Source organism: Phacochoerus africanus, chromosome 13, assembly GCF_016906955.1.
Source record: "Phacochoerus africanus isolate WHEZ1 chromosome 13, ROS_Pafr_v1, whole genome shotgun sequence".
Lineage (NCBI taxonomy): Eukaryota > Metazoa > Chordata > Mammalia > Artiodactyla > Suidae > Phacochoerus > Phacochoerus africanus.
In genome coordinates this window covers 1,390,340-1,403,378 of record NC_062556.1, presented here as the reverse complement: position 1 = coordinate 1,403,378, position 13,039 = coordinate 1,390,340, and the positions used below count along the sequence as shown (strand labels likewise).

The 13,039-nt window shown below is 47.3% G+C and overlaps 1 protein-coding gene across 3 annotated transcripts in view; it reads left to right on the top strand.

Annotated features, from left to right (window-relative positions):
* Window positions 1-13,039, top strand: part of ZDHHC20 (zinc finger DHHC-type palmitoyltransferase 20) — a 73,007-nt gene continuing 59,968 nt past the window's right edge. Inside the window, exon 1 of one of the 3 annotated variants that reach the window (XM_047756367.1) lies at window positions 1-227. In XM_047756367.1, the coding sequence (XP_047612323.1) occupies window positions 110-227 (118 nt within the window). In that variant the 5' untranslated portion in view covers window positions 1-109. The remainder of the gene's footprint in view (window positions 228-13,039) is intronic. The other 2 variants (XM_047756369.1, XM_047756368.1) reach the window with 2 other exon arrangements.

Here is a 13,039-nt window from a genome sequence, read left to right as displayed (position 1 = left end):
TCCGGGAGCGTCCAAGTCGCCGCCGCCACAGCCGCCGCCGCCGCCGCCGCCGGGGGCTTGGCGCGCCCCGCCACCCCGGGCCGCTGGGTGCCGCGGCCGCCGGCGGAACATGGCGCCCTGTACGCTGTGGCGCTGCTGCCAGCGCAGCGTGGGCTGGGTGCCGGTGCTCTTCATCACCTTCGTGGTCGTGTGGTCCTACTACGCGTACGTGGTGGAGCTCTGCGTGTGTGAGTACCCGGCGGGGCCCCGGAGTCGCCCCGGGCGTCGGCCCCGCAGGCGCGCTCGGTGGGCAGGGCGCTCTCAGCGTCCGCCGGGCCGTGTCCGCCCGAGCCCGGCGCACCCGCTTGCGACCCGTTTGTTCCGGGAGGCGGCGGGCCTGAGTGGCGGCAGCCGCGGCTCCTCCGCGCCGTCCTTCCTGGAAACCCATCGGGTCCCGGGACCCCGCGGGGACCAGTGTGGGCGACACCGAGGGCAGTTCTCTGGAGGGGAGGGGACGCTTGGGGAGACGCGCGCCGTCGGGGCGGAGGACGCGCCTACGCGGAAGTGCCGCGGCGGGACCCCCGTCCCGGGCCCGCGTGGGCGCAGCCCCCGGCGAGGGCTCCACGAGGAAGGGAATGCTTTGCTCAGGGTTGAGGGGACGTTTTCAGACGAGAATTTTTAAGAAAATTGTTTCGAACCTATGGAACATTTAATTTCGAAGAAAGCTATCCCTGCCAGAAGAAGTTAGTTGCGGAACACATTTTCACGTCAAAATGGGGCGTTAGTCTGTTGAAGATTGTTTACTTTCCTCCGTTTTGATACCAAAACATGCGTGAGAAATGTTTGAATCAGTTGAAGCTGGCTGGCTTTAGGTGTTTCTTAGTTTCTTAAAGCTGCTTCCAGAGATGGTCAGAGGAAGGTCCTCAGCTTGTGGTGATACTTATTTACTCGGAAGTCAGTGCCAGTCCTATTTAATTCTGTCAGGTTATTGTACCCTCCCTCTTCTGAGTCCGTAATGCTTTCGAAGTAAAGCCTCTGCAGGAACATTGCAGGGTGCACTTAGGTTGAAATCGCACGTTTAACCTGTAGATGGTCGTCGGAAGTATCAAAGGGAGACAGGGAATCGGATGGGAAAGGACCGTGAATGCGCTGGTGGGGACGGAGGGAGCATCTCGTCTTGCTCACGTCTCTGAGCAGATGTAGGAAATGAGTGTGACTAGGTCACACGGTTGTTGAGTGGCTACGGGAACATGACTCACGTCTTTCCACCCAGTGTTTACCTGTTACTGAGGCGGAGGGTCGGCGCAACTCATTGTTTGGTCCTTAATGGGGGGGGGGGCGTGGCTAAGCGGTTGTGCTCTTGGGAGGTTAGTCAGGCTTTAGGCCCAGCCTTTAGAGAGCACACCCCAGGATTTAAGTTAAAACAGTCTGCAGCAGTTAAGGCCCAGTGCTTGTCAGAATTTTAAAAACACAGTGGTGAAAGATCGTACACAGAGCCTTCATCTACTGTTTGTAAATTCTCAGACTTCAGGTCAAATTGGAAGGTCTGCAGTGTCACTGGACTGTATATTGGGGCATAAAAGCTCATTCACTCATATGAAAACTATTCTTTAAACTACTTATGTGTAATTTGTGTTTTCATAAGCACAGACCTTCCTACTGAGATATATCAATGTATATAACTTTATAGGGGCTTTAAATGAGTGAGGTGTGAATTTTTACTTAAAGTGCTGCTTCAATCGTTTTTATAGAATTTTCTTAGTTTCTTGTGTTTATCAAACTAGATCACTATTTGTATAAAGTAACTATTTATGCAAGGTAATATTCTCTTGAAAGGTAACAGCCGAAGGCTCCTACATATCTCAGACTGCAAAAATTCATGGCCCACCGTAGAACATTTGAAAAAACAAATTGTTTATGAGAGGCCCTTTATCCATCCCAGCATCTATGACTTCTCAGTTATTTAATTCCATACAAGCATGTGTGCAGAAATGCATATAATCAGCACTTCCTATTACTGGTAGGAGTAATATTGAAGACAAAATTGAGAAGTAATTTCATCTAAAACAGCTGTCTTGGGAGTTCCCGTCATGGCTCAGTGGAAACGAATCTGACTAGTATCCATGAGATTGCAGGTTTGATCCCTGGCCTCACTCAGTGGGTTAAGGATCCGGCGTTGCTGTGAGCTGTGGTGTAGGTAGAGGACGAGGCTTGGATCTGGTGTTGTTGTGGCTGTGGTGTAGACTGGCAGTTACAACTCTGATTTGACCCCTAACCTGGTAACTTCCATGTGCTGCGTTTGTGGCCCTAAAAAGACCAAAGTTGGGAGTTGCCTTTGTGGCTCAGTTGTTAACGAATCCAACTGGAAACCATGAGGTTTCAGGTTTGATCCCTGGCCTTGCTCAGTGGGTTAAGGATCTGGTGTTGCCGTGAAGTGTGGTGTAGGTCGCAGACACGGCTCGGATCTCGCATTGCTGTGGCTCTGGTGTAGGCCGGCTGCTACAGCTCCGATTGGACCCCTAGCCTGGGAACCTCCGTATGCCATCGGTGTGGCTCTAAAAAGACGGCCCAAGAAATGGCAAAAAACAAAAAAAAGGGGGGGGGGAGGGGGAGAGAATCAGACAGCGGCAGCTTGGGTCACTGTGAAGGCATGGGTTTGATCAACACCCAGCCTGGTACAGTGGGTGAAAGGATGTGGTATTGCTGCAGCTGTGGCTGGCATTCGATCCCTGGCCCAGGAACTTCTGTATGCCTTGGGTGCAGCCATAAAAATAAAAAATAAAATAAAATGGGGTGATAAGCACAGAAGTTAACAACTGAGTAATTAGTAATATTACTCCTTGATTTTACATTAAACTGAAATTCTTCCATTTCCCCTCAGAATTGGTATTTAAATGTATGCGTTTAGTTGTGGGTGGATTGCCCACCTTGTCCTCTTTGGTCGGGCTGGTTGTTTCGAGGGCGCGTGCCAGTGCAGGTTCCCAGGCATCTATTTACCAGGTCGTTTGGAGCTGTAGGTAGCAGATGTGTCCCTCTTATTTGGCCTTTAGAGGATGTGAGAGCTTGAAGGAGCTTTAGAGAAGATCTAATGCAATTCTTTGATTTTACTTCTGAGGAAACTAATACTTGGAAGAGCTCTGCGGCTTGTCCGGTGACTGATATATGTCTTTTAGCTTTTTTTCGGAGAGAGTTTGTAGGGTAGAACTGTAACCCGCGAGTCTGTATATCTAATCATTCCTGTGTCTCCTGCATCATTTATTCGTATTTAGAGACAAGATAAATAACTTAAACATCAGCACTGAACACAGTCCTGACACATTTGATTCCTATATGTTTTATTGATTTCAAAAGAACCAGTTTTTGATTTCACTTACTTTTTCTCTTTTTCTGTTTTCTATTTCACTGATTTCTTGTCTGATATTTTGTCCCTTTTACTTTGGGTTTAACTTGCTCTTTTTCTGGTTCTTTAAGGTGGAAACGAAAGTAATTGATGTGGTGTTTTCTTTCTTAGGTGTTTGCTCCTGTTTTTACCCCTAAATACCACTTTGTTCACATCCCGTGAATTTTGATATGAGGTGTTTTCATTCAGTTCAAGTTATTTTCTAATTTTGTTCTTCCTTTCATCTGTGACCCATGGGTTATTTTCTAAGTATGCTGTTTCGTTTGCAGTCACTTGGGGGTTTTTTTAGATCTCCTTTTGCCACTGGCTTCAAATTTAATTCCATGTGGTCCCAGAGCACGCCTTGTCTGACTCGTCCTTTAAAATGTGTTCAGGCTTGTTTCATGGCCCCGAATGTGGTCTCTCTTGGGACTATCCCATGTGCGTTTGAGAAAGTGTATTCTGTTTTCAGCAGTGTGTTTTGGTGTTTGTTGTTGGGTATTCTGTTACGTCATAATGCTCCATAAGTGTCAGTTCCGGCGGGTTGGTTGATAGTGTTGACGGAGTCTGTGTTCTTGCTGATTTCCTGTTTGTCCTGGTAGTTAATTACTGAGAGGTGTCTAACAGTAGTTGCGGATTTGTCTGCAGCTCCTTGTCGTTCTCTCCGTTTCTGTGTCGTGTGTTTCTCAGCTCTGTCATTAGGGACGCAAGGTGTTTTAGGATTGTTGTGTCCTCTTCAGGAACGGGCCCTTTTTTCTTACAGAGTTACCTGCCTAACCTTGGTACTGGCATTTGCTTTGAAATCTAAATCTACTTTGGCAGATGTTAACATGACCACTATCCTTCCTTCTTTCTTTCTTTCTTTTTTTTTTTTGGCCTCATCTGCAGCATGTGGAAGTTCCCGGGCTAGGGGTTGAACCTGTGCCACCGCAGTAGCCCAAGCGCTGAAGTGGCAACCCTGGATCCTTAACCCACTGTGCCACAAGGAAAGTCCCATGTCCTCTGGTCTTCCTTTGGATGAGATTAGCGCAGCGTGTCCTTTAACTTGTTTACTTTAACCTTTGTATTTAAGCTGCTTTTCTTGTAAGCAGCAGATAGTCGGGTCTCGTTCTTTTAATCCAGTCTAAAGATACCTTTCCTTTTTTTAATTGAGATCTAATTGACATATACTCATTTCAGGTATACAGCATAATGATTCAGTATATGTATATATTGCAAAATGATTGCCACAAGAAAATCAGTTAACATCCGTTACCACACATAGTTACAGTGTTTTTTGCTTGTGATGTGAACTTTTAAAATTTACTCTCAGCAATTCTCTTTTTCTTTTTTCTTTTTTGTCTTTTTAGTGCTGTGCTTCTAGGTTCCCAGGCTAGGGGTCGAATCGGAGCTGTGGCCACCGGCCTACACCACAGCCACAGCAGTGCAGGATCCCAGCCGTGTCTGCTTTACAGTCTCTGCCTTTTATTTGGCATGTTTTGACCATTTGCATTTAATGTGATTGTTGATGCGTAGGTTTAAGTCTTAACATTTCCTTTTTTTTTTCTTGGCCTTTAAAGGTTCTCAGGCAAGGGGTCGAATTGGAGCTGTAGCTGCTGACCTGTGATGCTAGTCAGATTCGTTTCCACAGAGCTGACGACGGGAACTCCAACGTTTGCTTTTGGATGATTCTGTTTTTTCTCCTTTGTTGGCTTATTAGTTGCGACTCCATTGTTTTAGTGGTTGCTTTAAGGTTTATAGCATACATATTTATCATAACTTATCATAGTTCACATATAGTTCCCTACAAAAACATCGTTCAGTTTCTTCCCTCCTTGTTATTGCTGTTATGCATTTTATGTTATAAAGCTCAAATTACATTGGTGTTATTTTGTGGAAACAGTTTTTTAATATTCAAGTCATAAGTACACAGATATTTATGTACTTACCTATGGAGTTATCACTTCTGGTGTATGTCATTCTTTCCATAGATCTCTATTTCCATCTGGTATCGTTTTCTTCTTCCTGAGGCTTCATTTTAACGTTTATTTTAACGCAGGTCAGTCGGTAATGAATCCAGCTTTTGCATGTCTAAAAGTTTTTACTTTGCCTTTTTTTTTTTTTCCTAAAGCAACTTTAGAGAGTTCCCATTGTGGCTCAGCAAGTTAGGAATCTGACTAGTGTCCATGAGGATGTGGGTTCAGTCCCTGGGCCCACTCAGTGGGTTATGGATCTGGCATTGCTGCAAGCTGTGGTAGGTGGTAGGTAGCTGTGGTAGGTCGCAGACGCAGCTCAGATCTGACGTTGCTCTGGCTGTGGTGTAGGCCGGCAGCTGCGCTCTCATTCAGCCCCTAGCCTGGGAACTTCCATATGCTGCGGATGCAGCCCTAAAAAGCAAAAAAAAAAAAAAAAAAAAAAAAATTTAAGGCAAAATTACCGAGATATTATTTACATACCATAAAATTTATTCTTTGTGATGTACACTGCAGTGATTTTTGTAAACTTACCAAATTATGCAGTCGTTATGACTGTCCATTTTTAGAACACTTTTTATCACCCCAGTCAGATCCCTTGTACCAGTGTGTGGTTAATTCCTGTCGCCACCCCGTTCCCAGGCAACCACCAGGCTGCGTTCTGTGTGCCTTTTCTGGACATCTCATATGAATGAAGGCTTATAGTAAATAGTCTTCTGTGTCTGGTGTCTTTCGCATGTTTTTGAGGTTCATCTGTACTGTGGCATGTGTCGGGACTTCTCCCCTTATTCCCTACTTCACCTCTTAGTATGTATTTTTCTGTTTCTAAAATGCAGTTTTATTTAAGATTATGTTTCTAGAAAGCCTCCGTAAATCACCTGTGCATCGAATCAGGATATAAATAAACATTATACTGTACACTTTATTATAAGTATTTTAAAAATTCTGCTCTTTAGGTTTATAGTATGATTGGATTCATTTTTGTATCTACCAGAGAATCTAGTTACTGGTAGAAACTAATTAGTACTAGTTTCAGTAAATATATGTGGAATTGAATAGAATCATACTCCTGTAAACTCACTTGAATCATGTTTGAGTATGTTGAACATTTGTAGTAACCATTACATTATAACTACCAACATATGTTTCAGTTTTCTTTGGAGTTAAAGGCTGCATGATATTGCATATTGGTTCTGCAGTCTTTATTTTGGATAGAGATTCTTTTTTTTTTTTTTTTTGGTCTTTTTAGGGCTACACCTGCGGCATATGGAGATTCCCAGGCTGGGGTCAAATCAGAGCTGTAGCTGCCAGCCTACACCACAGCCACAGCAACGCCAGATTTAAGCCATGTCTGTGACCTATACCCCAGCTCAGGGCAACGCCAGATCCTTAACCCACTGAGCGAGGCCAGGGATCAAACCTGCATCGTCATGGATGCTAGTCAGATTTCATTTCCACTTATCCACGATGGGAACTTCTGAAATAATTATGCTTTTAAATAATGCAGGATAAAAAATCTGGCTCCTTAAATCTCATCCCCAATAGTTGATGTAATTTTAGAAGTTAAGACGAACTATTTCTTAAAAATCTTTTAATTTTGTTATTTCATATCTGTTTTTAAAGCTCAGGTGTAGTCATTTTCTCTATAACTTGCATTTTGAAAGCTGTAGGGTTGTGCAGACTTCATTGTTTGCATTCTGCAATTATCCTGCCTTACTTCCTTTCCTTCCTTCTTCCCTCCTTCCTTCCTCTCCCTTGCTTCTTTCTTTCTTGCTCCCACCCTCTCTCTTTCTTCACCCATGGCTTGCGCAGTTCCTAGGCCAGTGGCCACAGCAGTGACCACACTGAATCCTTAACCGCTAGGCTGCAAGGGAACTCCCTGGCCTCTTTCTTTTCCTTTTTGGGAGAACAGGTTTTTTTCCCCTTATGACTAATAGTGATGTAATCAGTTCTTGTGTCATTATCTGTTGATACCAGAAAGCAAATAGGTCTGTCTGCAAGAACTCTTTGGTCATATCCAGAAAAAACCAAAACCACATGAACAAAAAGAGCTTGTGTGTTTTCTTCCATATAAATTGGACCTTCTTTGGGCCTTTACTGCTTTCTTGCAGGACGAGAAATGTGGAAGAGGTGTTGGGCAACCACAGGTCAGGCCGTTTGGAAGCACAGCCTTTTGACCTAGTCACGCAGATAAAACCTTCCTCCTGCCCTGGTCCCTTCCCCTTTGCGCAAACGAGACTCCGCTCCGCTCCCGCCTCTGCTCTCTGTCCATTTGACACCTGCCCGGAGGTCTTACTGCGGTTCAGACTTAGCAGGTCCCAAACCGTACTCTTTTGAGTTTTTTTCCTCTCCTGGTCCTGCGCCTTCTAGCCTCGTGATGCCGCAAAGATGGTCCCGGAACCCGGGTTCTTGTTCACAAGCAAAGTCTTTATTAAAGGAAAGCAGATGGCTCCCAGGCTTGCTGGGAGGGGGGAGAAGAGCCCCCTTTCTCTATTGTCCTGTCGGGGTTTTTATTCCTTAAAGTCGGGGGGTGGGTATCAACGTGGGCTCCAGAGAGACGTGGTCTTGTCCCATGGGCCTTGCTCAGTTCCCATATCAGTCCTTGTCCAGTAGGGTCCGAGGGGTGGAGCTGTCCCGTAAGTCTCCGAGTTTCTTTGACCTTTTCCTCCTGTAAACTGAGTCACAGGGGATTAGGGATGAATGTCCATCTGGGCGAGGCCCACTCCCTACAGTCGACAAGGCCTGTGGGGATGTTACTCCCTGGAGCCCTTAAGCCACAAATGCTCATCGGTGGCCGTGTCAAGGACTGCATCGAGCCCCTGCTCCTCCACTGACGCCCTGCGTTGGTATTCGGCCTCACCAGCTCAGGTAGTGACAGTCTCATCCGTTCAGGTCCCTGGTTGAAGAGTCATTCTACATCCCGTTCATCAGCAAATCCTGTTGTCAAGTGTACCAAACTCCCCCCCACCACCACTGCAGCGTAGCCACTGTCCGCCTTGTGTCGTAAATTGAGAAACAGCCCACAGCTATTGGCACTTCCTTCCGAGAGGTGGAGTCAGTTTACCCCCCACTGACTCGGGGTTGGCCTTGTGCTTGTTTTGACCCATGAGCTTGGTGAGAGTGCTGTGTGCTCGAGATCTGGAGGCTAGACGTCAAGACAGCAGCTGTCTCCCCCCTTGGCTCCTGGGGAACCCTCTGTCGCCACGCACGGGAGCCACGCACGGGAGTCCAGGCTAGACCACGTGGAGAGAGGCCCAGCCAGGATGAGCTAAGCACCAAAGCCCCTGCGGTGGATGAGCCCATCTGAGACTCTCCTGCCCCAGGCGAGCTGCCTGTGGACTGCAGCTCATAGGAAACCAGCCCAGTGGATCCTAGCCTGATCTGCTGGCCCACACAGTCATAGAAATTAAAGACGGTGGCTTTTAAAGTCACTGGGTTTGGGATGGTTTGTTACGCCCCGTGATCACCTGTATCACTGCAGTACCTTGTGTCTTGTCTCTCCCTCCTCACGCCACCCTGTCTTTTCACCCTGTACCTTGTCTGCCATGAAGAGCCGGGATGGTGCCTTTAAAATGAATAGCAAGTTTGTCACTGGTGTTCTGGAAACCTCAGCTGGCTTCCTGTCCTGTGGAGCAGGCCCCTGTGGTCCTCAGTAGGATGTAACTTCCTTTCCATCTTCCTTTGAGCTGTTCCACGGCTGCCACACTGGCCTCCTTGCCGAACCTTTTACTTGATGAATGACCTTGGCACCTGACTTGGTGCCTCTGAGTGTGTTCCTCTGCTGTCAGTGGGGTGATAGCTGTCTTAAAGTCGGACGGGGTTCCTAGAGTACTCGTTCAGATGTGGGCATGGGGAGAAGGTGTAAACAGCCACTGGCATACTTTTTCCTGCCTTTGGCAAGGAGGGTTTTTTCCTAATGCCCTTTTTTTTTTTTTTTTTTTTGTCTTTTTAGGGCTGCACTCCCGGCATATGGAGGTTCCCAGGCTACGGGTCAAGTCAGAGCTACAGCTGCCAGCCTGCCCCACAGCCACAGCAACGCAGGATCTAAGCTGCGTCTGTGACCTCCACGACAGCTCATGGCATCCTTAACCCACTGCACAAGGCCTGGGATCGAACCGCAACCTCATGGTTCCTAGTCGGATTCACTTCTGCTGCACACCGCAGGAACTCCTTTTTTTTTAATCCTTAGAGTTGTATTCCCCTACCCCCACCCCCACACACCGCCTTCAGTGAGTGAAGGAGCACAGTCTTACACTTTTTAAAAAAATCAGCTGCATTTGAAGACATCACAGACATGGGTTCCTGTTTTACTGCGAGCTGCTGGTGGTGTTGGGAGCCTGCGTGCCATTGAGCTGTTATCTAAGGCGGGGAGCCGTCCACACCTCATCACGTGGGACTCTAAGACGATTACTACCTGATCCTGTCCCGAGGCCTGTCAGCTGGATTTAGGCAGTGCTGAAACATCCTCCTGAGCAGAAGCCACCTGTACTTCAGTACCGGAAGTAGTCACAAATAGTGGCGGCAAAGGGTTTATGGAGAAGAGATTTCTCTAGACAGAGCTCTCTAAGTCTTGATGATAGGATTTTTTTTAAACTTTTTAAAACATTTCTCTCCGAGCTTTCCCTCTTCCCAGTGCTTCGTCATACTACCTAATGTGAATTTGGGCCCACCTACTTGGAATCATAGGAGGAGTAATTTTTATTAATATACTAACTGAACAAACATGAACTTCTTTTCCTCTCTCTTTTTAGGGCCGCACCCACGACATAGGGAGGTTCCTAGGCTAGGGGTCGAATCGGAGCTACAGCTGCCAACCTACGCCACAGCCACAGCAACTCGGATCTAAGCCGAGTCTGTGACCTACACCACAGCTCACGGCAACACCGGATCCTTAACCCACTAAGCGAGGCCAGGGATGGAACCTGTGTCCTCACTGATACTGGTTGGGTTTGTTTCTGTTGTGCCATAGCGGGAACTTACTGGAAGTCTTCAGGGAAGCTTTTAAATGACTTAGTGAAAAGTCTATCGTCAGCACCGGAAGGGAAGAACACCAGCGTGTTAGCTGTGTGTGTCACTAGTGTGTTAAAAAGGGAACAGTGGGTGTAACTGGGTCACCTTGCTGTACAGTAGAAAATTGACAGAACACTGTAAATCAGCTATAATGGAAAAAGTAAAAATCATTATAAATTTAAAAAAATCGGGAGTTCCCGTTGTGGCTCAGTGGCTAACAAATCCGAGTAGGAACCAAGAGGTTGCGGGTTCGATCCCTGACCTTGCTCAGTGGGTTAAGGATCCAGCATTGTTGTGAGCTGGGGTGTAGGTCGCAGACGTGGCTCAGATCCCACGTTGCTGTGGCTCTGGCGTAGGCTGGTGGCTACAGCTCTGATTCGACCACTAGCCTGGGAACCTCCATATGCCACGGGAGGCGGCCCTAGAAAAGGCAAAAAGACAAAAAAAATTTAAAAAGAAAAAGGAACAGTTCGGGGAGTTCCTGTTGTGGCTTAATGAGTTAAGGGCCTGACATAGTGTCTGGGAGGATGCGGGTTCAGTCTCTGGTTTCCATCAGTGGTTCAGGGATCCGGTGTTGCTGGGAGCTGTGGTGTAGGTCACAGATGAGGCTCGGATCCTGAGTTGCTGTAGCTGTGATGTAGGCCCGCAGCTGCCCCTCCGACTCAACCCTTAGCCTGGGAATGCCCACATTGCCGCAGGTGTGGCCCTAAAAAGAAAAAAAACCAAAAAACCCAAAAACCCAAAAACAAAGCAGTGGGGGTCCCGGCTGTGGCAGGCATCACATACACCTGTGCCCTGGCCGCCCTAACAGTGCCCCCCCGCCCCCCACCCTCCAGAAAGCCGGAGTGAGTCTTCTAAAGCCCAAGCCAGGATCCTTCCTCCTCTGCGCAGGGTGCTCCAGGGGGTTCCTCCTCTGCTCGAGGCAAAATCCTCCGAGTCCCTCAGCGCCCTGGCCCACCCCTGCCTCTGGCTCATCTCTCCTGCGCTCCTTCTGCCTCAGCCACGAGGCCTCCTTGCTTGTCTCTGCCAGGCCTTCCTGGCCCCACCCGAGACCCTCTGTACCTGCGGTCCCTTCCCCCTGGAAGACCTTCCTCCCACCCACGTGTCCACATGTCTGCCTGGCTCTCACTTCGTCTGGATTTCTGCTCAGCTGCCTCCCTGGCAGAGAGGCTGCCCCAACTCCCTTTGAAAGAGCTTCCTCTTCTGCTTCCCCCTTACCCTGCTTTGTGTGTCCTCAGAGCACTCAGGACTGCCGGACAAGCCGTTACTGGTGCTTCTCTGCTGAGTAGTGGGTTTGCCAGCACCTCGAGCAGACACCGTGGGCTGCGTCCTGGTCCTCGGTGGATATCCACGAGGGAATGAATGGATTGTGTCGCTGCCGCTTCCCACCCTCGTCCTCTCGGGGAACTGGCCTGTGTTCACATGCTCACAATTTCAAATACAGATACTCTCCCGACCTTGGAAACGTCTCCGTGTCAGTCTTCCAGGTGCCGTATTCGACCCTGGGATTCGAAAATAAATGCACATCAGCAGATGCATTTGGACTTTATACAGTGGTCCCTGTTTTTACGATCACAGTGCTCATTTGCATATCACATGTTTTAAGAAGCCCTGCTGTAAGTATGTGACTTTATTTAATTTTTTTTTTTTTTGCCATAGAATTTCTTTTTTCATGAAACGTCTGCTTAAGAGCTCCCATCATGGTTCAGCAGAAACAAATCTAACTTGTATCCATGAGGACACAGGTTTGATCTCTGGCCTCACTTAGTGGATTAAGGATCTGATGTTGCCGTGAGCTGAGGTGTAGGCTGCATATGTGGCTCAGATCTGGCGTCGCTGTAGCTGTGGTGTAGGCCAGCAGCTGCAGCTCTGATTCAGTCCCTAGCCGGGAACCTCCATATGCTTTGGGTATGTCCCTAAAAGACAAAACAAAATAAAAACTATTTAAATCCTTTTATTTTATTTATTTATTTTTGGCCATGCCCAAGGCGTGTGGAAGTTTCCTGGCCAGGGGTGGAACCCATGCCATAGCAGTGACCCCATTTGTTGAAGTGACAACACAGGATCCTTAACCTGCTGCGCTACAAAAAAAAGAGCTAAATCCTTTACACTCAGACAGTTGTTGACCTTTGGGAGCAGAGCTCCATTAGCAGTGATGAGGGCAGGGTAGTCGGGCTGGTGAGAGACCAGGAGTACAGGGACTTGTGCCTCTGGGGGAAGTGGTGTGACCAGTAGGTATGAAGGGTGATAATTGCTTCCTTCTACTTTTGTTACTAAACTTACCATATGAATACATTTAGCACGAAAATTATTTTTATAGATGCCAAAAGAGGTATGTGAAAAATCCAACATTCATTCCTGATTCAGGAAAGAAAATGAGACAAAGAATAAAATAGAAATGAATGGATACTTTTCAAAGAAAACTGCACATACAAAACCAGCAGTAAAGTAAGATACTTATCACTGTGACTATTGCTCTGTAACATTGTATTGATAAAATCAGTTGCCACATTCAAGAGAAAATAATTAGAAACATTAGAAATTTAAAAGGGGAGTTCCCTTTGTGGCGTGGTGGAAATGAACTCAACTAGTATCCATGAGGATGTGGGTTTGATCCCTGGCCTCACTCAGTGGGCTAGGGATCTGGTGTTGCTGTGAGCTGTGGTGTAGGTCGCAGACATGGCTCAGATCCCATTTTGCTGTGGCTGTGGTGTAGCTC